This window comes from Oryctolagus cuniculus, chromosome 8 (genome assembly GCF_964237555.1).
Source record: "Oryctolagus cuniculus chromosome 8, mOryCun1.1, whole genome shotgun sequence".
In the NCBI taxonomy this organism is placed as follows: Eukaryota; Metazoa; Chordata; class Mammalia; order Lagomorpha; family Leporidae; genus Oryctolagus; species Oryctolagus cuniculus.
Window position 1 is genome coordinate 107,918,024 of NC_091439.1, and position 27,716 is coordinate 107,945,739.

General features: G+C 52.5%; 1 protein-coding gene across 3 annotated transcripts; it reads left to right on the top strand.

Moving 5' to 3' along the window:
• HOPX (HOP homeobox) lies at window positions 1-27,541 on the top strand. Of its 3 annotated transcripts, none has more exons than XM_008267819.4 (3): window positions 1-160; window positions 21,158-21,311; window positions 26,738-27,541. In XM_008267819.4, exons 2-3 carry the CDS (start codon window positions 21,168-21,170, stop codon window positions 26,813-26,815), a joined length of 222 nt encoding a protein of 73 aa, XP_008266041.2. In that variant the 5' UTR covers window positions 1-160; window positions 21,158-21,167; the 3' UTR covers window positions 26,816-27,541. The 3 variants fall into 3 exon arrangements, with proteins under 3 accessions (XP_008266041.2, XP_069903333.1, XP_069903332.1); XM_070047232.1 differs by having other exon boundaries at window positions 141-305; XM_070047231.1 differs by lacking the exon at window positions 1-160 and adding an exon at window positions 2,053-2,517.
• Window positions 27,542-27,716: the final 175 nt, after the last annotated feature.

Genomic DNA, 27,716 nt, shown 5'->3' on the forward strand with positions numbered 1-27,716 from the left:
TGAAGAACCGGGCGCACGCCCAGCCGTCCGCCTCCCGCCCGCCCACGCGGCGGGTTCCGCGGGGCCCTGCCCGAGCGCGCGCCCGCAGCCCGCCCGGGCTATTTAAGCCTCCAGCGGCCGGCCCGCGCGCCTGCACCGCCCGCGCCCTGGCCGCCTGCACGTGAGTACCCTGCCCAGCGCGGCTGCGGTTTCTGTGTTTGCTCGTCGGGTGGAAAGCGGTGGAGGGGAGAGGGAGCAGCGAGAACCCAAAGCCTAGTCATCACCCCAAAGCTCAGAGCTCAGAGCCCAGACCCTTGCAAGCCAAGGTGCGTGGCGCTGATGTCCGTGGGAGCCCCGTGGTGCTTTTCCTGCTCCCTCTCGATGTCTGAAAGGCTCTTGGAAACCAGCCGTGGGGTGACTGTGCCCGCTTCCTTTAGAAGCTGGTGTTTGCTTTAATCTAGAGATGTGTCTTGTGCTGGGGGGAGAAGGCGGCATTCCTGGATAGAGGAGGCTGGGTTGTGAATTTGCAGTACGATTTCTTGTCGCTTGTGCTTCCTGGTGAGCCTGATCTACCCAGCCGTGAAAAACACCGGTCTCGTTCCCCGGGAGGTGCCCTGCGCTCTGTGGGTTTGTGGTCTGTGAGCACAACAGGGCCCAGGTATTCAGGGTGTCCTGTGGAGTGAAGTGGAGCCAGAGCCATTGAACGGCACAGAGCGAGGCACCGCACACCACGGGGCTCCGGTGAGAGGGGACCGAGGGGTCTCGGGAAGTCCCCCTGTCGCCAGACATTCCTGCAGCGTGCTCACCTAATGGGGGTTGTGGATGACAGAGCAGGTGGAGAGCAAAACAGGCACTAGGCAGGGAGGGGGGTGGGGAGGGGAGGAGCAGAAGGGGCTGGAGTCAGACGTCGCATGGTAAATGCATACACGGGGCAGCAGGAAGACAAGGGCACAGGGCAGACTCCGTGGCTGCCGCTTTGGCTCAAGAATCCCGTTATTAAGATGCAGAGTCTGGTGACACCAAGGCTTACCTCTCCCAGGGGCTCATCCCCACCCCCTGCTGCCCCCACACATCCTGATGCTCATGGCTGGTCTCCTTAGACTTGCTGGTCCCTCACTCAAGACCCCTGCTTTAACTGGGCTAGAGCTGCAGAGAGAGAGGGACCCACAGAGAGGGGATGGGAGTGATCCCATTAACCACCCGTAACACAGAGAGGGGATGGGAGTGACCCCATTAACCACCCGTAACACACGGCCACAGACCCTCTCCCTTAGAAATTCCTGAAGGTCTCTGGTCAGCCAAGCAAGTGATGGCTGAAGGATTATCTGAGCAGAGATAAGCTAGGGGCTGGGAAGAAGAGAAAATACAGGAAGGGTGGATTCTGTTTCCAAAGAGTTTGAAATCCGAAGTCCAGGGATACAATGAAGCAGCAGCCAGGCAAGACACGGTGCACACTGTGTGACTGCTTTGATGGAAAATGCAGACTGCTCAGTGGCAGGAGGCGGCAGATCGGGGTTTGCCTGGAGGACGGGGGTTGCCGGGGGCAAGGGGAGCTTTTGGGGGCCAGGGGTCTGTTCCCCATCGTGACTGCGATGGTCGTCGTTTCCTGTAGGTGAAAACTTGTCAAATCGTCCGCTAAAGCATGCAGTATTAGAGGCCAGTTACGCCCTCCAAAATACTTTAACAATATAGTACTTTTTACTAGTTTAAAGCATGTGTAAAAAATCAGCTTATGCCATATACTAAGGTGAAAAAATGCATTTTTGGGAAAAATAAATTCGGTAAATAAAGTACAGCACCAGAGGGTTGGGATCATAGACTTTTCCCTCTGAGCGCGGCTCGCCCGCTGGTTGCTGGACCTGGAGAACTGGTGTAACACACCTTAGTGCCTGGGCTCCACCCCAGCCCAATTAGACAGGAATCCCGTGTTGAGAGCTCCCCAGGTGGCTCTGATGTGCACCCAGGGATGCGAGCCAGTGAAACCCAAACGCTTCCCTTGGCGGACGAGGACAGCGAGGCGGTGAGGGGCAGGCAGAGGGCAGGACAGCTCCAGGCCTTGTGGCCACTCTCCCAGGGTGGGGTGAGGCTGGGAGGCCCAGGGAGAGCAGCAGGAGGAGCCCAGCGGAGGAGGCTGCTTCTGGTCCTCTGAAACACACTTCCAGCTCCGGCTGGGGTGGAGCATCCAGCGCCTTCCAGCGAGTCCCTGGACCGGAGCCGTGCTCCAGGGCTGCGAGCGGGAGGGATTACTCAGAGCCTCCGAGGTGCATTATTTAAGGATTGTGCTAACACGTGAGGAGGAACAGTGAGAAGGGAGGTTTTGAAACGAAAGCTTCCTTTTGTTCCCTACATAATATCTGGTGTAAGCAAAGGCTTATAGTTGTTGGAAAGAATCTCAGCGGAAGCGCTAGGCTCCTGCTCCCGGGGACGGCTAGCCAAGTCGTTCATTCAGAAAATCACACGGCTTCTCAGCACTGGGATGAGTCTGGGCTACACGACAGGACCTTTTCATTAGGATTTCCTGGGCAATAGCGTGAGTGGGTAAGATTTGTTTTTGTGACCTCTGCCTTTCCTGGATGTCTCTCTGACATCCACCTGCTCGTACCTGTGTGGGGGCCATGCAGCGTGGCCATGCCCCCTTGTGCCTTCCCAGCTCTGCCCTGGCCAGCTGGCCATGTGCTGGATGCCTTCCCATCGCTGCTTCCATGCACATGTGCCATTTCCGGGATTGCGTTCTCCCATCTCTAGAAAGCTAATTAAAGTTATGGGGCTAATAGGCAGTTATTGCTTAATGATTTATGGCCCTCCCTGGTATATTAAATAGGCTCTAGCAAGACAACGGATCTGAGAGTTCTTTGAAATGTTATGTAAATATAATTAATATTTGAACTTTAAAGTGGGGGGGATCGGGAAAATCAAAGGCTTAGGTAAAAATATATAATCCCTGCTAGTCAGTATTCCTGGCAGCTTGCTGGGGAGAAATATATCAAGATCATGGTTTGCAGTTAAATTTTTCAAGTTGTATCCTGTGGGCAATGGTTACCAACCGTGGACCCGGATAGGTTGTTTTCTGATGGAGTCCATTTTTTTTTTTTTTTTTGACAGGCAGAGTTAGACAGAGAGAGAGAGAGACAGAGAGAAAGGTCTTCCTTCAATTGGTTCACCCCCCAAATGGCTGCTACAGCCAGTGCACTGTGCCGATCGGAAGCCAGGAGCCAGGTGCTTCTCCTGGTCTCCCATGCGGGTGCAGGGCCCAAGACAGTGGGCCATCCTCCACTGTCTTCCCGGGCCACAGCAGAGAGCTGGACTGGAAGAGGAGCAACCGGGACAGAATTTGGCACCCCAACCGGGACTAGAACCTGGGGTGCTGGTGCCGCAGACAGAGGATTAGCCTATTGAGCTGGGCACCAGCTTTGTTAACTGCATTCCTACTCACTGGATGGGGCTGCATTTCATTTGTCTTTCTGAAAGGTGGAAATTCACCTGATGGGCCCCCCAGGAGAGAAAATGTCAAGAAAGGCTGCTGGGTGCCTTTTAAACAGCGCCTGCTGGTTCCTTGTGCAGGGCAGGAGGCGGGCCCTGGCAGACTGGCTTGCCCAGCCCTGTTGATCAGGGCGCCCAGTCCTGCCGGGTGAGGGCCTGCTAGTGCCTGGGGCTCTGGGCCCACAACCGCCCTTCTGTCCCACTCCATAGTCTGTGATTGCCAAGGCTCTACAGAGGGCCACAGCACAGGACAGCAGGGCAGGCAGAGGGCACACGGGTGAGCACAGAGGCCAGGAGGGGAGGGGAGGGGAGAGAAGCTCCATCCTGAGCCCAAAGGATGAGGTTGGCATCAGGCAGCTGCCAACACTGGTTTCATGGCGCTGCTGGACGTCAAATGCTCTTCCTGCCATTCAGTCTCATCACATTTGCAAAAAATTTATTTATTCATTTAAAAAATGTTTAACAAATACAGGAAAAGCTGAACTTATTTGTGGGGTACCATGTGATGTTTCAATACTTGTATACAAGGCATAATGTTCAAATACAGGTAGACATGTCTATTGCCACAAATATTTATTATTTCTTTATGGTGAAAGCATGCAAAACCCTTTCATCTAGCTTTTTTAGGAAAATATTTATTTATTTATCTGAAAGGGCTACAGAGAGAGAGAGATGGAGAGGCAGGGAGAGGGAGAGAGAGAGATCTTTCATCAGCTGGGCCGCAACGCCCAGAGCTGGGCCAGGATGAAGCCAGGAACCAGGAGCTTCATCCGGGACTCCCACATGGGTTGCAGGGTCCCAAACACTTGGCCATCTTCTGCTTTTCCCAGGCCATTAGCAGGGAGCTGGATCAGATGTGACCATATCAGATGCTGGCGTCATAGGCGGTGGCTTGACCTATTGCGACACAGCACTGTACCCCATTCTAGCTTTTTTAAAATTTATTTATTTAATAGTACATTATCATTATCTATGGTCACGCCACTGTGCAATAAGTTTTTTTAACCTAAGTGATAAGTTTATACTGCTGATAAAATTGTTCTTTATAACAGAATTCCTTCCTTCCTTGGATGACTTTGACCATTTTCCCTCCTTTTTTTTCATCTTCACTCAGTGGGAAGTGGCTTTGGACATTTTTTCAAGGCCAGCAGACCTGATGTTACTCACCTTGGGCCGGGGAAGGAGGTCAATGCCAGCTACTGACCCTGCCCTTGAAGGGAAAGCACCAAGCCCGTGGCCTGGCATGGGCTGTAGGAGGAAGACAGTAAGGGAGATGGGAGGTGTCGCCTCGCTATGCAAAACCACCTTGGAAATAATGACCCAGGCCAGCTGGGAGAGATGGAGCAGGCCGTCGGTCTCGTAGTTGTTGAAGTCTTTCCATTTCCCTTGTTTGGCCTCTGGGCTCAGGTTGAATTAACATTTTCCTCTTAGGTTTTGGAGCTCCCTCTTTTCCTCTCTCTTAATGGTGTGTTTTTCAGACGGATGTGTGCTGGTGATATTTTTCATGCATTATTTGTGACTAGTCATATTAATAGTCTGTTGTTTAGATGGCCTCTTTGCTTAGCAAGGTCTTTCTTACTGGGCATCTCTCCTGCCACCAGTTCGCACCAATGGTGCTGTCATGAATATCCTCACATGAACACCCTCCCACCCCACAGATCTGCTTGGTGGACAACAAGTGGGAGGAAAGGGGCAGGCTCAGCGGTGCTTCCCAAGCACAGTGCAGAACATGGAACCATCCATGAGAAATGCAGACAAGCGACACAAGTTCTCCTCTAGTGTTCCAGACGTTTAGAAGCTTCTCTGAGTTCCTTAGTGTGTCGTTCTCTCTCTCTCTCTCTCTCTCTCTCTCTCTCTCAAAGGTTTATTTATTTATTTATTTGAAAGTCAGAGTTACACAGAAAGAGAAGGAGATGCAGAGAGAGAGAGAGAGAGAGAGAGAAAGAGAGAGAGAGAGAGGTCTTCCATCTGCTGGCTCATTCCCCAGTTGGCCACAATGGCTGGAACTGTGCCAATCTGAAGCCAGGAGCCAGGAGCTTCCTCCGGGTCTCCCATGCGGGTGCAGGGGCCCAAGCATTTGGGCCATCTTCCACTGCTTTCCCAGGCCATAGCAGAGAGATGGATCAGAAGTGGAGCAGCGGGGACTTGAACTGGCGCCCATATGGGATGCCAGCACTGGGGGCGGTGGCTTTACCCACTACGCCACAGCCCTGGCCCCTCTCTCTTTTAAAAAAAAATTTTTTTTTCACTTATTTGACAGAGAGAGAGGGGGAGAGAGAGAGAGAGAGAGAGAGAGAGAGAGAGAGAGAGATTCTCCACCTGCTAGTTTACTCCCCAAATACCAGCAATAGTCCAGGCGACCAAAGCCAGAAGCTGGAGATTCAATCCAGGTCTCCACCCAGGTGGCAGGACCCCAATTACTTGAGCCATCTGCTGCCTCTGAACATCTGCATTCGCAGGAGGTTGGAATTGGGCGCCAGCTACTGAGCATGGAGCCCAGGGACTCTGATGTGGGCGGTGGGCCTCTAACCACTAGGCTAAATTCCCACCCACCTTAGTAGTTCTCTTAACATGAGCTTGAGTGGCTGAAATAATTTTCTGGAATTTAAGGAGCATGATCTTAAGTAATCTCCCCTTCTCAATGTCATTTTCTTAAACTTGGGATAATCCATTCTAGAAGCATTTCAGTTCTTCATCATGGTCGTTGATTACCAGGACAAAGCAAATGGAACCTTCTAAGAAACTGGATTACATGTGAGGTTGAGTGAAGTTTCTAAAATGTTTTGCTGTTGCAATGACTGTGAAATCCGACAGCATTCAGTTGTGCAACATTGGATATTGAGTCATTGGCAAAGCTGGTTAGCATCTTCACCGTGGTGCTCTGTGGCTAAAGGGTGTTTATGACACTCTTCAGAAATGTAATCCATCTTGTTGAATCCCCCAGCCCTGTGAGACAGGTGGAGTGAGTGGACAGCTCCAGTGGTAGATGAGGAAGCGGAGGTCCAAAGCAACTGTGAGTTGTGCAAAGGCACGCTTGGAGAGTCCATGGCAGAGCTGGAAGAATTTTTGAATCTGCATCCGGTCTCTCTGCAGCCTGGTGTCCAATGCTGGGAGAAGAGAACTGTGGGTTCAGAGTTTGCCCCCTGATCTGTCCTCTTCAATTATTTTGTGATGTTGGTGAATGACCTGCAGGTGCACACCCTCAGTTTGTCCCATTAGCTGAACACCTGTTCACAAAAGCAACTCATTTGGGGGAAAAAAAAATAGGCCCCTATCATTGCGTATCATAGCAACCAACAGCATGGCTATCTGGACTTAGGCACAAGCTAGATCTCTACAAAGTGCCAGCTGTGTGTCACCATCGATTACCTAAGTATAGCCATAAAATAAGAAAGGTAGCCGGGGCCATAAAGAATAATAATTGATTAAAGTATATTTGTGCAGAGTGATAATCTGCTCCCTCAAAGAGCGTTTCCTGGGCTTTCCAGGATGCGCAGACCTCCTGGGGGGTTGTGCCTGCTGTAAAAGCCAGCATGTATTTTCTTTTATTTTTTAAAGATTTATTTATTTATTTGAAAATCAGAGTTACACAGAGAGAGAAGGAGAGGCAGAGAGAGAAGAAGTCTTTCATCTGTTGGTTCACTCCCCACTGGCCGCAACGGCTGGAGCTGGGCCGATCCGAAGCCAAGAGCCAGGAGCTTCCTCCAGGTGCTCCCACATGAGTGCAGGGTCCCAAGGACTTGGGTCATCTTCCACTGCTTTCCCAGGCCATAGCAGAGAGCTGGATTGGAAGTGGAACAGCCAGGACTCAAACTGGCACTCATATGGGATGCTGGCACTGCAGGTAGTGGCTTTACCCACTACACCACAGCGCAGGCCCCTCCAGCTTATATTTTCAAAAAAATAAATCCCAGTATCACGGCCATGGAATTATGAATGGACAGCCCTTCAGAGAGACAGGCATTGAGAATGAGAGCATTTTTCAAAAAGCAGCTTTAATTTTTAGCATTGTTGAGTGGCCGGATGGCTGCAGAGCAATATGGCAGCTTATATCCTTGAATGGGAGGTATCCATGTGTGGTGTATCCATGTTAGACTCTTTGCCACACTGATTATTGTCCACAGCCCCATTTAAGTTTTTGAGTCCCTGTCTTGCATGCCCTGAATACATCTCCCTACCCTGCCCGCCATGGGTCTAACTAATGTGCTCCTAAACAAAACATAATTGGGAGGTTAAATAGGCAACCACAATTCGCAGCATACTGCAAAAGCAAACAAAATTTTGACTTACTCAGTCTATCTTTTTTTCCTCTCCACAAGTTACTTCTAAAGTTGATCTCTTTGGTATTTGCTTCCAAGATTAGGAATGCAAATTTCTCTTCAGGTTTAATGAATCTCTTTAGAAAATACTGAAATTTTTCCCTGGTAAGCAGGAATCTGTTTGTCTAACTTCTTGGTGTATTACGGCACCATTTTCAAAAATGAGGTTTGGTCATTCATTTTCCTTCACAAAGCTCACTCTCCCTCTGTATCATCTGGCTTGAAAAGCTCTGAGCGCATGGAAATCTGTGCCCATAGAAATCTCTGGACAGCCCGCTTTTGTTCCCCGTTTCTGTCTGGCCACAGCACTGCACTCTGAGATGTCCGCCTGGACATTCACACTTGCCAAGCATCAGCAGGACCGGCAGCCATCCCCGGAGCGGGCAGCGGCCCAAGCGTGACTCATCCCGCCACACAGTGTTCTACCTACGTATTCAGACCACAATCAGAACGAAAGGTCAGGAAGCTCGCGGCTGGAGCACCTCCTGTCCTCCTTAACCGCAGAGCTGCCACAGCGAGCTCTCCGAGGAGTGAAGAATCACCTCCGGCTCCGGCTCAGCCCTGTGCTTAGCTGGACTTCCGTCCTCCAGGATCCTGCAGACCTGTGTCTCTCACCGGTGCACAGCAGCACCCCTCAGTGAGAAATGTTGGCTTACAGATAGGAAGGGGACCAGATGTCCCGGCCGCCCTGGGCGCTTCGCAGATATGGCTGTGTCGTGGTGTGATTACTGAGAGCGCCCGTCTGCTCTTCCTGTTCAAAAATTATTTATTTATTCAATGGCAGACAGAAAGACTGAGGCATACAGGAACAGAGAGATCACCCATCTACTAGTTTCATCTGCAAATGCCTGCAACAGCCAGGGCTGGGCCAGGCTGCTGAAGCCAGGAACTTCATCGGGGTCTCCCATGTGGATGGCAGGGGCTGCTTTCCCAGGCGCATTCGTAGGGAGCTGGATTGGAAGTGGAGCAGCCGGGACTCAAACCATCATATGCGATGTCAGCATTGCAGGTTGTGGCTTAATCCACTGTGCCGCAGCACTGGTCCCTCTTTTCTGCTCTTAAAATAATTCTTTTAATTCAAGTGTTCTTGTTGTTTTTCATATGAGAGGAAAGCAGAGAGAGAGAGAGAGAGAGAGAGAGAGCCAGCTCTCATCTAGTGGTTTACTAACCAAACACCTGTAGCAACCAGGGCTGAGCCAGGTGGAAGCTAGGAACCAGGATCTCAGTCTGGGTCTCCCACGAGGGTGGCAGGGACCCAGTCACTTGAATGATCCCCTGCTGCCTCGCAGGGTGTGAATTAGCAGGAAGCTGGAATCGGGAGCGGAGCCAGGTCTTGAACTCCGATATGGGACGCAGGTGTCCCAACCATCATCTTAACAGATGGGCCAGAGGCCAGCTCCCTGTCTGGTCTTCCCTGCCTCGGGGTGGGTGATGAATTACAGGGCTGCATGAATTTGACAGACAGGCTGAACACTGAGAAGCACTTTGGTTTGAGATGTTTCATGGGCTCCACAGCTGCGCTTTGAAGCAGGCACTCAGCACACAGTGTCCAGCAAACCGGGGGCAGAAGCCAGAACAGGCGTGTGGAGTGGCCTTTCCCGGGCCATTGGCACTAGAAAACTGTGGCTGAGGAAGAACACAGTGAGGTAAGACCCTGGCTGCTCTGCTGAATTTCCTAGAAGCTCATGGGACCCAACCTCTTCTCCTTTCTGGATCAAGGAACAACTATAACATTTCTGGAACTGTGTGTGTCGGCTTACACTCGTCTAAGTCATGTCGAGGGTGCTGTTTCGTTGGATTGTAGCTGGAGTACATAGGCCAGAAAGCAAGTTCTTAGCCACATTTTGCAGAGAAGAGAACTGAGTTTCAAATAAGCTCAAGGACATGCCAAGATCACATGAAAGTTAAGAGGGAGGGTGCTTAAAGTGGAGATCTGGCTCTGGCTCCTTGCCCGAGGTCTTTGATTACTCCTTAAGTTTAATATTTTCAGCCCTTAAAGGGGATCAAAAATGTACCCGCCATGTACAATTTATCTATTTCAGGTATACAGCAGTCCCTGGGACTAATACTGTATAGGCAGCCCTCAATACTCCTGGTTTTCGCGTGTTTGGATTTAACCAATCTCAGACCAAAATATTCAGAAGAAAAAAGTTGCACTTGTAGGGGTGGGGACCATGGTGTAGTGAGTTAAGCCATCCCTTGGGATATCCGTATTCTATATCAGAGTGCCTGGATCAAGTCCCTGCTTCCTATCCAGCTTCCAGCTAATGCACACCGTGGGAGGCAGCAGAGGATGGCTCAAAGCACTCGAGTCCTTGCCACTCATGTGGGAGACCCAGATGGAGGTCCAAGCCTCTGGCTCCTGTGGGTATTTGGGGAATGAACCAGTGGATGGAAGGGATCTCTCCCTCTCTCCCCTCCCCTGTAGCTCTGCCTTTCGAACAAATATAAGTACACGTTTAATAATAACAACAATAATAAAACAAACCTGACATTTGGAAGCTACTCATAAATACCTTTTAAAAAACTGCTTTTGTGGTGAACACATAGGAGTTTTTTCCTTGTCATGTTTCCCTATTAGTGCAGGGTAACAACCACTCCCAGAGCACTTACACTGTATTAGGAGCTAGGAGTAATCCAGGGAGGACCATGTGGGTTCTTTATCTAAGGAACTTGGGCCTCTGCAGATTTTGGTATGGGAGGTGTCCCAGCACCCATCCGTCAGGGATGCTCAAAGGTACCCATTTCTCCTTTGCTCTCTTCCCAATGCCAAGAGCTCTGGCCTGCAACTAAACTGTGCTCATCTGACAGTGCCACCTGGTGGCTGCTTTAGGGAACAGCACCTTGGATAGAAGGATGTGGAAGAGAGGAAAATGCCGAGTGACTTTTGGCTTTTCCTGATTGTTTGCACTTAGCAGCATCGTGCATCATGTCTTGGACAACCCATGGGTCACGTCCACCCTCCACATTCCCGTTCTTCATTGCCTGTCTTGATTTCAACTGTGACACAGGTACAGCTCCAATTGTGCTTGCATATCCAGGCCAAAAGTCCTCCTTGAAGTGAACGTAGAATTCAGTCGGCTTTCACTGGGCACCCAACAGTGTTTGAGGGGCTGTCCTGACAACGTGGGGTGTATCAGCTGTGCTAGAACTTTCAAAAATCCTCACGTGTTCCTTGAAGCCCCTCCCCTCTCTGCACCAAAACTTTGCTTCTAGGTCTGACTTTAGCTAAAACTGCTCCTTCTTGAATGTTTACCAAATGAGGTGGTTTTTTATTACATTCTATTAGGATTGTTTTTCAATGACTAAACATGTAGGGTTTAGTGATAGCCCCCTGGGTTAGCCTGGGCTTCCATCTGCAGCCGATAATATTCTTTGTAGAGAAAATGTGCTCTAGATTCATCACAGTCCTCATAGAGGAGACCTTCGGAAAAGAGGCCTGTTAACAAGGGCAGGAATCTCCTGTACGGAGAGGGTGGGAGTGGGATTGCTCTCCTTGGTTTATTCCCAGGAAGACAGAGCAACTCCACTGCCTTCCTGCATTTCCTCTTGCAAGATTAGAACAGGAACTGGGCCTTTGGTGAGAGAACCCAGCGTGTACGTGAAGAATTTTGTGTCCAGGGGTAACTGATGATTTGCTCACTGTTGGGAATCAGTCGCAGACACCCTCCCCTCCCGTAGGTCTTCATGATTTCTTCCTGTTTTCTGAACATGGCTGCCAAAAATCTGGATCCCCGAGAGACTTGGTCCAACAACAGTTTCAGGAGGTTCCTTAATCAATTCAACAATATTTGGTACACCAGGGCTAGTGTTACGGCACCATGAGTTAAGCAACTGTTTATGATGCTGCCATCCCCTCTCAAAGTACTAGTTCAAGTTCTGGCTACTCCACTTCTGGTCCAGCTCTCTGCTAATGTGCCTGGGAAAACAGAGGATGATGGCCCAAGTGTTCGGGCCCCTGCCACTCTTGTGGGAAACCCACATGGAGTTCCTGGCTCCTGGGTTTGTCCTGGCCCCGCCTTGGCTCTGTGGGCGTTTGGGGATTGAACCAGTGGATGGAGGATCTCTCTCTTGTTTGTTCTACTCCCTACCCCATCTCTGTCTCTACCTTTCAAATAAATAAAAATAGATCTTTAAGGAGAAATTTGTTTGGCTAGGATTCCGTGGTAGCAGCAGCCGCCACATTCCAGCGGGTCTGGCTGAAGCCACCTTTCTGTCACATTCTGTTGGCTGCTGCGACTTCTACCTGTTTGTTCCCTACATTATCCCCAGGGGGCCATCTTCCAGTTGCATCTCCACCAAATAAGAAGAGTGTGTGCCTGGTGGTACTGCTGGTATCACTAGTGGATCCACGTAGCCGCGTCAGAGCCATGTCCAGTCACCAGTGTTGAGAAACACGCCATGGGGAGAGCAGCATGGCCCCCACACTAACCCCAGGCCACGGGGAGCCCCAGCTGACACAGGCACTTCCTCACTCCTGTCCCTCATGACACCACTCAGCTCTGCTGTCCCATTCCCCACCATCACCCATCAAGGATCTTCTGGTTCTGTAACTACTCAGTACACAGAGGAGGCGGGGTGGTTGTGGTTAAGGATGTGGCTGTAGAAGTCAGACTCTGGCTTTGACCCATGTCTCCATCACTTACTGGACTGCGATCTGGGGAGAGTCTCCTATACCTCCTTGGGAAAGGTGTATACATTTCTGTCTGTATCAGCTTCTACCTGCATAAAGCGCAGATAGGAGAAGTGACAGTCACATAGTGGTGTTGTTCCTCTGATGACCACCGGAACGGATGCATCAACAGCACTTAATGCCCATCACATAGTAATCGCTCAGTAAATATGCCCTTGCTATTATAATCAACTAGGTGAGCATTCCATGTGTGATTCAACAATAGGAATCAATTCTACATTGCTGGGACAGTGAGGATGAACAGATACCAAAAGGCTAGAAAGTTATTTTTTCCAGCTTTATGTTCTGGCTAGCCCTGGTTGTTAAAAGCACAGAGCAGCCTCGTCCCAAGTTCTATCTCAAATCAAGCCAGCCAAATGCCATTGGCTGAATTCTGTTCCACCCTCAAGTGCCAGACGCTCCTAAGGAACACTGGCGAGACTTCCACGCTCCTCGAAGGAGAGCCTGCAATTTGGCCTGGAGAACAGAGCCACACACGCATCATTTAAAATGAGTTCCATTTGGTTATTCTCACAGCCCAGGGCAGTCTGGAAAAGCTGTAGTTCCTTACTGTTAACCTCCTCGCTGCCCGTCTTCCGCGCCACCAGTAGCAGATGCGAGGAAAGGAAGAGCCGGGAGTGGTGCTGAGGGTGAGCAGAGAAATAGTTATCATTTTAGGGGCAGTACCAAGGACTCCGCCCCAACCAGCACACACTGCCGAAGAGCTGCCAGGATGGGCCTGCCCTCCCCATGTGCTGGCTCCCTGCCAGTCCTCCAGGGGCGCATTTCCTGATAAAGCCCTGTGTTCAGTGTCTGGCTTTTTGGTTAAGGTTCTAAGTTCAGCCGCTGTGCTCCGGCCCTCCAGGAAAATAAAAACAGCAGTCGTAACCCAGAAACAGTGAAACTTACTTTCTCACCGGAGACGCCTCTGAGAGCCTGGCTCACAGCCAGAGAAAGGACTATATGACCTTCCCCAGGCCAGCATTTCACAGTTCGGAGACGCCTGCCCTGTCGGGTCACAGGGACTTCACAGCAGGGCCTTGGGCTGGGCAGTGGCGTGCAGGATCTCAGCTCTTTAGTAGACAAGATGGAGACTCAGCAAAGGAATCTCAAAAGGTTAGGACCCAGGGCTCTTAACTGTTCCATTTTGCTCTGAACTCTGCTGGCTTTCTGCAGCAGGGGGCATTTGCAAGCCAGAGGCAAGCTAAGTCAAAGAGGGGGGCCTGGGGCGGAGCAGAGTGAGTTAGCAACTGCACTGCACATCTTTCAAAGCACATGGTAGACACGTGGAACCCAAGATGTAAAAGGAAACTCTTCGTGGTTGAAGACACATGTGGACTACTGGGAGATGAGCCGTTCCACAGCAGGGATGAAACAGAAAACTGAGCCCTAGGACACATTTGCCTGGCAGGACTCCCAGGAAGAGGAGGGCCTGGGGATGTGCAGTCCCTGGCAACCAGTTGTAATGCCTGAGTTCGACACTAGTTGGCGTCTCGGGCTTCCTTTCTCCTGAGATGAAGGACAGTGTGTCCTAGGAGAGCAGCATGCTTGCTGGTCCTGGTTCTGGATGTCCCTGGGGCTGATACACTGGGTCAAAAGTTACCAGCTCAGAGCTTGCAGGACACACTTGAATAATCACCCAAGTTTTCTGCGCCTTCATTTCGTTATCTGTAAAAGGGAGCCAGAACAAGACTTGGTTCCATGCTGTCAATTGCCTGAAGTGAAGTAGACGCTAGAGCTTTTTAAAGCAATACATGCGGCCGGCGACGCGGCTCACTAGGCTAATCCCCCGCCTTGCAGCGCCGGCACACCGGGTTCTAGTCCCGGTCGGGGCACCGGATTCTGTCCCGGTTGCCCCTCTTCCAGGCCAGCTCTCTGCTGTGGCCCAGGAGTGCAGTGGAGGATGGCCCAGGTGCTTGGGCCCTGCACCCCATGGGAGACCAGGAGAAGCACCTGGTTCCTGCCATTGGATCAGTGCAGTGCGCCGGCCGCAGCGCGACAGCCGTGGCGGCCATTGGAGGGTGAACCAATGGCAAAAGGAAGACCTTTCTCTCTGTCTCTCTCTCTCACTATCCACTCTGCAAAAAAAAAAAAAAAAAAAAAGCAATACATGGACATGTGCAAGACAACATCCTGGGGGCCGAGGGCGTAGGGCTGTAGAGACCACAGTAGGTCTGCAGTGACTTGGCGCACACTGGGAAGTGCTGCCCCCAGCCTCCACCCTCCCCTACAGTGGCTGGCAAGGATCCCAACAGGTGACTCTGTGATGCCCAAGACTCTGACGTCTGCAGGACGCAAGGAGATATATTGGAGATACATTTGGAGGCACCGATGGATCTTAATGCTCATGAAATCATGAACTGCCTTAACGCTATAACCAGAATGAAAGGCAGAATTCTCTATATTCCTCTGGTACCACAGACAAGTAGTTAACTTTTTTTTTTAGATTTATTTTGAAAGGCAGAGTAATACAGAGAGGTGGGGGAGAGACAGAGATCTTTCATCCACTAGTTAATCCCCCAAATGGCACAGGTTGCCACAGGCTGAAGCTGGGAGCTTCATCCAGATCTCCTACAGGGGAGCAAGGGCCCAAGCACTTCGGCCATCCTCTGCTGCTTTTCCCAGGTGCACTTGCAGGGAGCTGGATTGGAAGTGGAGCAGCCAGCCCATGAACCAGTGCCCATATGAGAAGCTGGCACTACGGGCCAGGGCTTAACCTGCTATGCCAAAAACACCGGCCTGATTAGTCAACTTCTTGACTGTAAAACAGGACTAATTCCATTCCAATTTCTAAGAGAGGATTAGGAGAGAGATGAAAATAACTATCGTCAACCTGCTGTTGGACAGGGGCTCAGCACACTCGTGACAGTGATTCCGCAGTCTAAATGAGTGAGCACATTATCCAAGACCACACAGATCCCACTTGATGGCCTAATAGTCTCTCCCTACCGCACTCTCTGTCCCTCTCTTCTTTCGTTTTAAATCTGTCTCTGTGGTTTTCATTTAAGAGCAATAATTGATTCAGTTAACACATCCTTTCAAGTGCAAAATCAAGTTCAAGCCACTAGAAGCTCTGTGTAAGTGAACATAGTAATTTTTTTAGACAGCATACACAAAGGGTCTTAGTGATTAGTTTTTCATACTTTTTTTTTGTTGTTGGGGGGGTGGGAATATTGTGCTTGGTGACCAATGGAAATCACGGAGCTGGCCCGGAGGCAGGACCCAAACTCTCAAAAAATACCTCAAGTCCCCATCTGGGCTGGAACAGGAAATACTTTTAAACACAGTAAACAGTACACATGTGGAACCTTTTAACCCCGAGAAGGCATGCCAGCTGGAAGCACAGATAGCTTCAGGAAGGCCTGGATACTGTTTGCGGATGAAGAAGACTACACAAAGCTTTGGCCTAAACCACGCAGTCTGACATAATGTCGATGAGACCGTGGCGCAGAGAAGCGCTGTGCACCGCCAGGGTGAGGGTGGTGTGTTCCACAGCTTTGGGAACAAGTCGCCAGCGTGTCGGAAAGCTAAACAGCACACTGCTCTTAAGTCCGCTAGCTTACCCCCTAGCGAAGTCCCAGGAGGCAGAGGTCACACACGCAACAAGCCAAAGCCACCCGACTCGAGCGGCATGAAAAGGTGGCCATCAGGAGTGTGCAGTCACCAAATGCATTCAGCACTGAGGAAGAAGCAACTTCTAAACACGAGGAGCATGGGTGGTTCTTGGAAGCATCATTGAGTGGAAAAAAAAAAAAGTTCCCAGTGGGATTCTAGGTAGGATGGGAATGTATTCATATAAATCAAAAGCAAAACTTTAAAAACGCCTGTTCTTCTAGGGATCCATGCATGTCTGCTAGAACTAATTTAAAAAGCAAAGGAAGGGGGACCAGTGTTGTGGCCCAGTGCGTTATGCTACCACTTGTGATGCCGACTTCTCATATGGGCACCAGTTAAAGTCCTGGCTGCTCCACTTTTGATCCAGCTCCCAGTTAACGGTGCTAGGAAAGCAGTGGACGATGGCCCAATTTCGTGAGCCCCTGCCACCCATGTGGGAGATGCGAATAGAGGTTTGGGCTCTTGGTCTCATCTGACCCAGCCCTGACTGTTGTATTGGGGAGTGGACCCACAGATGGAAGATTTCTTTCTCTCTGTCTCTCCCTCTCTCTCTCTGTAATTCTGTCTCTCAAATTAATAAACAAATTAAAAATAATAAAATTAAAAGCAAAGGAAGGGCAGGTATTTAGCCTAGTGGGTGAGATGTCAGTTGGGATTCCCACTCCCCTTATCAGAGTGCCTGGCTTCAATCCCTAGCTGCATCGCAGGCCTTGAGATGGCTGCTCTCACTATGAACTTTTCAAAGCTGATTTCTTTACAGTTACCTCTCCCTACCACCTGCTTAAAAGTTAAAATGATACATGACAGCAGGCATAGAGTTTTGGAACATTTATAGCTGATTTCAATGGTAAAATGGCAAAACCTTGTAGGAGCGGAAATGCTCTTTGTGTCTCGCCCATCCTGGGCCTCTAGGAATGTGGCTGTGAGTTGGGAGGTCTGTAGTGGGCTTGGACTTCCTACAGCTCATGCCAAGATTCAGCCCAGCTTGAGAAGCACTGCTTGTAGCTTGGGGACACCAGCCTCCATGTGACAACTCACTCTCTCCTCTCTCTCTCTCTGTCTCTCTCTCTCTCTGTCTCCATCCCTCCTACCAGGCCTTGTGCTAGCCTGGAGGGGCAGAAACCGGCCAATTCCTAAGAAGTGGCATCCCAGCTCCTAGCCCCTGCAGGGAGTTCTTACTGATGAGCTGGAAGATTCCATCCCTGTCTCCCGGGGCAGGGCTACAAATGCTTTCACTCACTTGGGAAAATGCAAAATGCTTCAAGAGCCCGTTGCTTCCAGGGAATTCCCAGGGAACATAAAAGCAGCCCAGACTCTAGGCAGTGGGGAGCAGGCTCCTCTTGTCCCCTGAGGCCAGTCCTTTCCCCTTTGGGGACTCTTTATGGGGAGCCCCTGCTCTGACAGCCTTTTCTCTTGATTCTGTGGCAGTGGCATTTCGAAGAGGCCAGAGTAGCTGGGAGAGGGAGGAGAAGACGGGGAATGTGAGCCCAAGGCAGTTTTTTGGTTACCAAAAAGTTGGGAACTGTCACCACTTGACAGCTCTCTGCGAGTCAGTTATACAGGTAGACACTTCCCAGTCAAATGCAGAGGACGGAAGTAAAGCTGTGAGTTGACCCAGCCGTCTACTCGGGCATTGGCATTAATTTAGACAAAAGCCAGCAGTTTTCATCAAATCTGTGGCAAACAGTGGCTTCCCACATCCACAAAAAGAAAAGACAAGCACAGGACAGCACTGTTTGAAATGTTTCAGAAACCGTGCGTGACCGCAACAGTAAAACTCATGCTGGGAGTCAAGTTTAAGCAGCCATAAAATGTGTCGAGTTCTTTTCATCTGAAATTATTTAGGCCACCTTAAGAGACATTGCTGAGGACAATGCCTTCCTTACTGGAAACAGCTGAGAAGTTGATTAAGGCCAAGGTTCCCCAGGGAGTTGGAGTGAGGCACTCCTTCAGGAAAGAGAAAAGAAACAAAGTAACAGCAAACATTTGCCAACCCAAGAGGGCTGAGAAAACAGAGGCCAAGCCTGGTAGAGGAGTAACAGACACGTTGGATGCAGAGATCTTTCACCCTGGTTTCTAGAGATCAGGTGAGTTTGTCTGGAGCACCTTAGAGACACAGGTGCTTGCACATACCCCCCTCCCAGGCCTCCCTAGAGGCCAGCCAAGACCAATGGCCTGCAGCCAAGTAACCCAAAGAGGCCTTGACAGTGAACCAAGACTTGCCCATGAAACCACATGCAAAGTCCTGTGACAGGGAGCCACAGAAATCTAATAAAGTAAAACACACCCGACCGAATGCAAGAACCGTAGCAGGTTTCGGTTATGTCTTAGCAATTAATGGGGGAAAGGGTGGGAAAGGATATGCCTAGTAGCCTTGCAGTCTGAGTCCAGTGTAGAAATCAGTTTCTAGGGGCCAGCGTTGTGGCACAGCAGGAGAGCCCACCGCCTGCAATGCCAGCACCCCATATGGGCACTGGTTGGAGTCCCAGCTGCCCCACTTCCAATCTGACTCCCTGCTAATGGCCTGGTACTTGGGCCCCTGCCATCCACATGGGAAACTTGGAAGAAGCTCCTGGCTCCAGGCTTTAGCCTAGCCCAGCCCCAGCTGTTGCAGCCATCTGGGGAGGGAACCAACAGATAGAAAATCTCTCTCTCCGTCTCTCTCTCTAACTCTGACTTGCAAACAAAGAAATAAATTGTTTTTTTTTTTTTAAATCTATTTCCAGAGGACTGAGACTTGCACAGAGGTTTTCATGGAGGAGGCAGCAAAGCTGTGTTAAGTGTGAATCTGAGGGAACTTTTGCAGGGCAAGGAGATAAAACAAAGGCAGCCGTCTCCCTTCTGCTGTGTTCTTTTAGGAAAATGAGCAGCTGTGGGTGTGCCGCGGAGAGGCCATGCCCCTGCCTGCATTTACACTGCCGCCTCCCTGACGTTTTCCACCGAATAAAGACACACCAGCCCGCAGAGATGGGGGTGAAACAGAGCCTATGGTGTTGCACACTGGGTTGCTGGTGGCTACCTGGGCAGCGTGGGCACACTCAGTCTTCTTACACCCCATTCTCCTGGGGACTGGAGGAGATCATTGCCAAGGTGTCCTTCAAGTTCTGAGGTTCTATGTCAAAGACACTGGGGTTGCCCACAGTAGACGGCAGTTCTGATTGGCTCGTCGCTTTTCATCTCAGCACCCGCCGAGCCAGGGGTCACAGCTACAGATCGCCAGGCTGGGGGCACAGCACTTGCTAAAACACAGGGTCTGAAGGGGACACGGCCAAGAGACTTGAGCCCGGCTCTCTCGTGCCTGAAAGTCCTTTCTCCTGACCCAGAGGAAAAGCGAAGACATGTATGTAGAAGTGGAAGGTGCAGCTTGCAGTAGCAAAGGCTGTGGCAGCCCTGAGTCCGGTACACAGATGAACGGTGCAGGGGCTCAGCCCCAGGCCCAGCCACATCAAACCCACCCAGGACTGGGCGGGATGAGGTTGCGGTCATTAACAGCCACCAACCAATGTGATGTCCCCTCTTGGCCTGGACCCACTGCACAGCCGAGACTAGCTTAAAGACTTTAGTTTTCTCTCAGTGCGTCCTCACTGGGGAAGCTTGTGGTAGACCCACTTGGTGACTTCAGAGTTAAGTTTTAATGCAACTGCAATGGAAGTCTGAGGTTTGAAAAGACAGCCGGGTTTGATTCTCCTTGGTTGCTTGTGGCTTCCTCTTGAGCTCTCACTCAGAGGCACACAGAGTAGCTGGGGCGGGGGGAGGGGGCTGTTGGCCTGGTGGCTGCAGGCCTGGGGCTCCTGCTTAGGTAGGAAGAGGGGGGTTGAGGTCTGGAGGAGGGAGCTACAGAGCAGCCCACACAGGCCCTGCAGGTGGAAATTTATCCCGACCCAGTTCCCTGCCTCGCGTGATGGTTCCTCCGCGGGCCTGTCGGCCTCTCTGTGAAAGACATGCGCAGTGCTGCCCCCATTTCTCGGACTTTGAAGGGTAACTTCTGTTCTGAGGGTCGTTTCTCTGGAGGAAGTGTGGGGTGTGCAGCTCTCCCTGGCCAGGGCCCCCAGTTCTAACCCACTGCAGAGGCAGAACGCAGAGGGTGGGTGGTGCACCTGCACCTGCAGCCGACTCCAGTGAACCCTCAAGTCTCCCCGGGGTTGCTGCCTCTCCCAGGAGGAAGCTTTATTTTTCAAATGAGTGTATAACGGTAACAGACACACAGTATTTATACGTATTTATGGGGTACAGTGTGACATTTCAAAACATGATTATAACAGCATTAATTTGGGCATTCTATCACCTCATGGACAAGGGCATATCAAAAAGTTCATGAGCTGGCACTGCGGCTCACTAGGCTAATCCTCCACCTGTGGCGCCGGCACCCTGGGTTCTAGTCCCGGTTGCTTCTTTTCCAGTCCAGCTCTCTGCTGTGGCCCGGGAAGGCAGTGGAGGATGGACCAAGTGCTTGTGCCCTGCACCTGCATGGGAGACCAGGAGAAGCACCTGGCTCCTGACTTCGGATAGGCGCAGCACGCAGGCTGCAATGCGCCAGCTGTAGTGGCCACTTGGGGGGTGAACCAGGAGATGGAGGCTGTCTTCCCGACTCTTTTTAACTCTTTCAAATAGATAAATATTTTAAAAAAGTTATGTTGGTGCAGGAAAATTTGAAATTCATGCGTAGTTTTGTTCACAATACACATTCTCCATGAACTTTTGCAAGACACATATTATGCATGGATTTCTTTCTTTATTTTTTTGCAACAAAGTCCATTTATTTTAATTTTATTTTCCTGTGAACTTTTTGAAGCCCCTTCCTGTATTATGTTACTGTTGGGAGGGTCCGAATCCCCCCACTCGGCTGTTTTAAAGTCGACCAGTGGCTGTCATCCGTAGTTACTGCTTCCTGCCATCCAGCACACTGCGCCCTTGACCCTGCCCTGTGCATTGCCGGGAGATTTCAAACTCCCCTCCTCGCCGCCCCCAGGTCGGGCAGGGGCAGTGGCGGGTTGGCCCCGGGAGGCGGGCACGGCGCGGCCCCGCTGCGCACCGCGTGGGGGCGCGCCGGGAGCCCCGCGCCTCCTCCGCGCTCACCGCCGCTCTCCCGCAGCGCCGGGACCATGTCTGCCGAGCCCGCGAGCGGCCCCACGGAGGACCAGGTGGAGATCCTGGAGTACAACTTCAACAAGGTCAACAAGCACCCGGACCCCACCACGCTGTGCCTCATCGCGGCGGAGGCCGGCCTGTCGGAGGAGGAGACGCAGGTGAGGTCGCCGCCCGGCCCGGGTGATCCCGGTCGCCCCGCTTCCGCGCGCTCCGAGACCCCGCGCACCTGCCCGCCTCGCCCCCTGCACGCCCCCTGCGCCCCGCTCCGGCGCTCTCCTGCCTCCGGGTTCGCGTTCCCCGGTTCCGCACGCCCTCTTCGCCGGGAGCGGAGCCGCCGGGGAGCCCTCACACGCCCGGTCCTCCGGCCCGGCGAAGTGGGAACCTGCGGCGGGCAGCGCGGGCCCTCGGGCGCTCGCTCCCACCCGTGGCGCTGTGCCGATCGGTTCAGATTGGTAAACGCCCGGGCTGGGCAGGGTTAGAGGCTCTTCCGAGGGTTTTCCGAGGAAGTAGACCCTGGCTTCCCCAGCTTGGTGCACTGGCTTCCGGATCTGCTTTTTGATGCGCCTATTCCTGAACGGAGAAGAGAGCGACCCTGCCGTGACCATGGCCCCACGTGCAGGGCTGTCTTTTTTATTTAATTTTTTTTTCACCCATGTCTAAACCCTGACTCCTGTTTTCCCTCTGGCCGTGGAAAGACCATTGATGGAGCATGACCAAGGACATGGAAGGGAATCTAGCATCCTCCCTCAGGAGCCCCAAGGACTTCACACCTGTGATCCCGCTAGCCCTAGCAGGGAGCTTAGCACGGGCCCTCTCCTGCAGGAGCGGCCCCGGGGTGGAGGCTGGAGAGGATCCTGGGAGGAGGGACCCTGGCCCAAGTCCCCACAGCCTTCACCCAGGAAGCCCCAGGCCCTTTGAAGAACTCGGCCAGAGAAAATCCTCGCACTCAGGTCGGCTAGAAAGGCAGACATGGCTGTTTTTAGCAAATGCAAGAGCTTGTCTGACCAACCAGAACCAGCCCTTCGTGGAGGGTGAGGGACAGTAACCCAAGCCTGGCCGCTCGTGTTTCTTGGAGCTCCCCCGGGGGCACGGGTAAAACCCCACACTGCTAAGAGGAATGGTGGCAGAGACAGCTCAGCTTTGACAAACTGGCCAGCCCCTTGGTGCAGCTCCTCCTCAGCCTGAGGCTCCCAGCCCGTCCCTGCACTGCAGGGTAATCACGTTGACCTTGGCGGTGACCAAGGCTTGCTGGGTGTCATGCCAGGCACCAGCCGCATATGGAGTCATGCGTCTGCCACAGCCGTGTGCTGGCAGCTCAGTGGTGTGGCAGTGAAGGTACACCACTTGCCAGAGCCCACAGCTGGCACCTGCACCCCTGGTGGGCTGACGCCACACCACAGAGGAGGGACACCCCATTTGCACCGCCTGTTTGCACTACAACCATCATTCCTGCCTATCTTCCGCCTCCCTGGAGATCCCCTGCCATTAGAGATGAGGGGGAGAGCCAGGTGGGGCAGGAGCAAGAGCACCTGCTCCTTCCAGGAGCTGATAGGCCTGCCGCTTCTAACATCCTATTCTGTGGGCCTCAGATAAACCACAGGGAGGCCCCAGCCCCAACAGCAGGTGGTGTGGGATGAGTCAGCCTCATGGCAGGGCCGGCTTCCTCTTCCTGTCCCGCGGCCAACACCTTCTTCCTCCCTCTGTTGGCCTCGCCGCTGCCAGCCCCTCTGTCTTCCTGCCTCGCTGTTCAGGGAAGCTTCGGGAACCCAGTGCCTGAGAGAGAGACATGTGAGCGAGGCCTGAACCAGAGCCTTCCTGGGCTCCCCAGGCTGCCTGTGCTCTGTCCCTCCCACGGAATGGTCCCGCCTTCCCGCTGCCCCTCGCCCCCAGGGCACCGCAGGGTTAGAGTGATGTGCGCTTTCATCTCCTCCTACAGCATTTGTGGTTTAAAGGTCTCTTCTGGGAGATACAATGCCCACGGATGAACCTTCAGGCGATCAGAAAATAGTTTTTGTTCCTAGCAGGCCCTACAGAGAGAGACCCTTAAATAAACCCACGGAGGCCTCGGCCTACTGGGCCTGCTTGGGAGCAGTGTCTGGCTCTGTTCCTTGCCTGTGTGGCGCCTGCCCACGAGGAGGGCTCACCAAACCATGTATTTCTCATCACACGGCAGTCACTCGGGTGGGGACGGCAGGGATGCAGAGGTTGACAGGGCCCTGCCCCGGAGCGCGGCTGACCCCTTTGCAGCGGCCCCACTGGGGGACAGAGTTCTCGGCTGTGACGGAAGTGACTCTAAGTTGTATCTGCTGGGATCCTAGGATGGATTTTTTCCCACAGTGCCGAGATCAATACCTCTTCTATGTAAATTCCATGCCACCTCACAGACCCCAGCCCCTGAGTCTGATTGTTTTGAAGTCCGTGTCAGAAGGGGCTGGGGAGGACATCTTTCATCAGTCTCCCGGGAGGTCGCAGTGATCTAGTGTGTTCTACTGTCACACACGCGCACACACACACAATGCAAGCCCAGTGCGGCTGGCACTGGTTCTTAGAGGTTTCCAGTATTTTTTTTTTTTTATCTCCTCTTGATGTCCTGGGCTCGTTCCCAGAACCCAGTGGATTTCGTTGTTGGCTGTTGTGTTGGTGGAATAAAGAACATTCGAGGTCTCCCCCTGCAAAGAATGAAACGTTAGTCACTAGACACTAGACAAAAGGACAAGGACACCGCTCTTTCGCGCCAGCCCCTGCCTGTCCCAGTGTCTAATTATCATCCGTTCACTGCGAGGAAATAAATCTCCATCTCCAGGCAAGGGTAATGAGGCCGCTCATTTAGAAGCAAGCAGGAGTTGAATGTCTTTCCCACGCGGGGCAGAGAAAGAGCGGGGCAGAGCCAGGTGGGAGTCGGCCTGGATGGGAGTGAGAGGGAAGGCACGGGCGGGGGCTTTCAAGATTTTGCGGGGCTGCCGCTGGTTTGCTGGATTCTGATGCAGACGCTTACAATATTTATCTGCAGACAATAATTGAGGCTTTCTCGAACCCCCACCCACCCCCACATAAATTCACAAGCAAGGGCCATGCTGGGGCTCCTTTTGGAAACAGCCTATCAGTGTTCTGCCCCCACTCGGGAGTGGAGAAACGGGGGTGGCTCCTTTGAATGGGCCCAGATCAACCGTTTTGCTGTTGTTAATGAATCCTGATGGAAAGTGAGATTCTCCCCCTCTAGGATTTAATCAGTCAGCCCTTAAAAACGCTGCCATGTATTCAGCCCTAGTCACTGGAGAGCCTATTCAGTCAGACCTCTGAGACCTTGAACCGCCCATGGAGCTGCCTCATTAGCCAGACTGGAGCTGTACTGGCTCCAGGCAGAACCAGGGTGAGCCGAACAGACGCGTGGGGCCCGGGAGAAAAGCCGCCTACCTTCAGTCACGGCCCTGGGGTGGGAGCCGCCCGAGTTACGGCCGTGAGGGGGTCCTTCCCGTCGGGGGTGCTGTCTGGATGTCAGATTTCACTTGTGGGGGCAGTGACCTGAAGAAGAGCGAGCGCCCATCACTCAGGTGGCTCCCACCCCAGGGACGTGATATTCGCCTTTCTGGGTCTGGCTTATTTCACCCAGCATAGCGATCTCCAGTGGCATCCATTCTGTTCCACAGGCCAGGATTTCATTCATTTTTTTAGTGGCTGAGTAATACTGCATCGCGTGCATACACAGTTCCCATGTGCAGTCCTCAGCCCGTGCAGGCTGGGTTGATTCCACATCTTAGCTATTGTGAGTTGCACTGCTCTAAGCCGGGAGTGCAGGTACAGCTTTCGTACGCTGATTGCATTTCCTTAGGATGTGGTCCCAGGAGTGGGATGGCTGGGGTAGGGCAGATCTGCTTTTAGTTCTTTGAGGCTGCCTCCCATGATGGTCATCCCGGCTTGCATGCGCTGCCCTGGCATTCCATGCCCATTTTTGCTGCCGTCCTGCAGCACGGAGGAGCCGTCTAGACGACTGATGTGACCCGTGTGGTGGGCAGGCCCCAGTGGAAGCTGCGGTGTCCAGGCAGAGCGGGTTGGAGGCGCGAGCCCCTCTGTTGAGCGCCCTCAGCAGCCCTGCCTCCTTGGTAGCCTCTTTCTGCGCCTGCCTCTCTGAGCTTGTCCACACCTGGGGCTCCCTCAGTTTCTCCTGATCCTGGCTTGTGCTCAGCGCCCAGGCAGCTCCTTCAGTCTCTGCTGAGAGCTCTTCCCTGCTCTGGCGCCCAGGCCCCACTGTTCGTTCTGAGGTTGCAGCCACCTCTGGGCAGACGTGAGCCCTGGCCAAGTCGGGGCCGGTCTAGACCTTTTGTCTGCTCCTACGCGCCAGGGCGGGCGTCTCACACACGTGTTCTCTCTGCCTCCCTCCCGGCCCCTCCTTTCCTTGCCTCTAGAAGAAGCAAATTTTAGAAAACCCAGAGGAGTCTGTAAGACCTTCTGTGGACCTGTTGCTGTCCACATATGCGGGCACGCGCTCTGTTTCGGGGACTTCTTCAAGTCCTCGGAGCCAGGTGTTTGTAGCGGAGCATCCTGCTGGTGGGGCCTGGGACTGCGGAGCCCTCAGCGTCCGCTTCCTGGCCGAGGGCCTGCTTACCCCTGTGAACATAGATACCACCATCCTCAAAGTGCATCTCAACAGGCAAAAGATTGGATGCACAGAGGGGGGGGGGGGGCGGGGTCCCAGCTTCCCACAGAGCCCTCCGGCTTATCCCCTCCAGGTGGACCCCGCTGGCTGCTTCTGCTCCCAGCTGCCTCCTGATCAAACGGGTCCAGACCCCAGCAGTTCTGATCACCTCTGTAGCATAGCAAAGGAAGCTGTTTACTTACCCAGGATGCACCACAGCACACCAGAGTGTTTTAAGCCTCACAAGGTCCTGTGGCTAAAGCATCCCATCTGGGTCACCACGGAGCTGCAAGGTTCCAAGTAACCCAGGGGCCCCGGAGCAGCAGGAATTGGGCTGGCCTCCTCCATCCACCCCCGAGGGGTGCTTCCAGAACTCAGTTCCCGATGAGCAAAGCCCTCGTGAGAGCCGCACCCTGGGTGAGAGCCACGCCGGTATTGAGGTAATACAGCAGCCACCGAGACGTGCCCGAGGCACCCGGATGATGCCCGGCTTTCTCATTCAGCAAACATTGACGCATCTCGCATTCCTAAGCCCTTGAGCTAGGGGCTCAGGAAGCAGTGGTGACAAGGTGAAAACAGCCTCTGTTCCCATGGGGATCTGACGTCCTAGGGGATGAAAAAGAAGCGAATGTATAAGCAACTCACAGCGGATACTCCAGTTCTGTGACAGAACAAAGTACTCAGAGAGCAGGAGAGGGATGGGGACCCAGAGAAGGTTCTGTTTAAGCTGAGGTCTGATGGTGAGAGACCATCAGATAGAGGATGGAGCAGGCTAAGTGTAAGAAATAGCATGTGCCAAGGTCCTGAGACAGGAAAGCTTGGTGTCCCCGTGAGGTCGGTCTCCATGGACCTGCTCTCCTCCCTTCCAGCTGGGCTACCTTTTAGAAGGAGAATGGCCATGCTGGGCTTTCAGTGTGCGACAGACGATTTTGCATGTTTTTTCTCTTGCAGAAATGGTTTAAGCAGCGCCTGGCCCAGTGGCGGCGGTCGGAAGGGCTGCCCTCTGAGTGCAGATCCGTCACGGACTAAGTGGACGGCAGGGCCCGGGCAGCGTCCAGCCTCTCTCCATGAAGACCGAGTGCTCCCCCTCTCCCCGGCTTAACCAGGCTGCTTTGGTTTGGCAGTGTAATGCTGTGTGTCCCCTGGCTAACTGTCCTGCTGTTTAACACAATGTGGTGTCTTGTTCATGTACAGAACTAGAAAAGAAAGTTGCGCTGGGGAGCAGTGTGCAGAGCCCCCATGGAGAGCGTGGCTCAGCCCTGCAGGTCCTGTGGCCAGTGCAGGGAGACCCACCTGCACCTCCTGTGACCTTCACCTCCCGGTTGTCCTGTTTGCTCTCTCCACCCATCCTGGAGCCATGCAGGCAGCCTGCTACTGGAAAGGTGACATGGCAGAGAGGGGAAGATACTTCTTCTGAATCTGTTACCTAAGTCATTTTCCTTCTTTTCCATTTTATACCTGGATGATCGGGGGAGAATGCACAGGGCTGTCTGAGTGACTCAAATTCCATAACACAGGTCCTTGGCTGGCAGCTGCGTGAACTTGGGAAGAACCTAGCTAGGCTAGAAGGCAGGTGCCCCAGCTGGCAGAAAAGCAAGTAACAAGCAAAAAAAAAAAAAAGTCTATAAAAGGCTTCCATTTATCTTATTTAAATGCATTTGTTAAATTTATTTTGCTAAATCAAATGAAATACCTTTTTTGTTTTTTGGTCTCTACAATGATAAATCTAAATAAAACTAACCTTTTTGTTGAAAACGCACGGAGTCCTCTGTGGATTTGTACCTGGTAATGAGCGTTTCAAAGAGAAACAGAGGCAGGAGCCGCTGATGGGAGGGGCTGTCGTTTTCCAAACCCTTGCTACCCGAGGTGTGACCCAGGCCCGGCCTCAGTAGCATGAGCTGCGGAACCTCAGACCGCAGTCCGCAGCCAC

Coding starts and splice junctions, on each gene's coding strand:
- HOPX (XM_008267819.4), top strand. CDS start 21,168: ATGTCTGCCGAGCCCGCGAGCGGCCCCACGGAGGACCAGGTGGAGATC. Junction 21,312..26,737: donor TGTCGGAGGAGGAGACGCAG/GTGAGGTCGCCG, acceptor TTTCTCTTGCAG/AAATGGTTTAAGCAGCGCCT.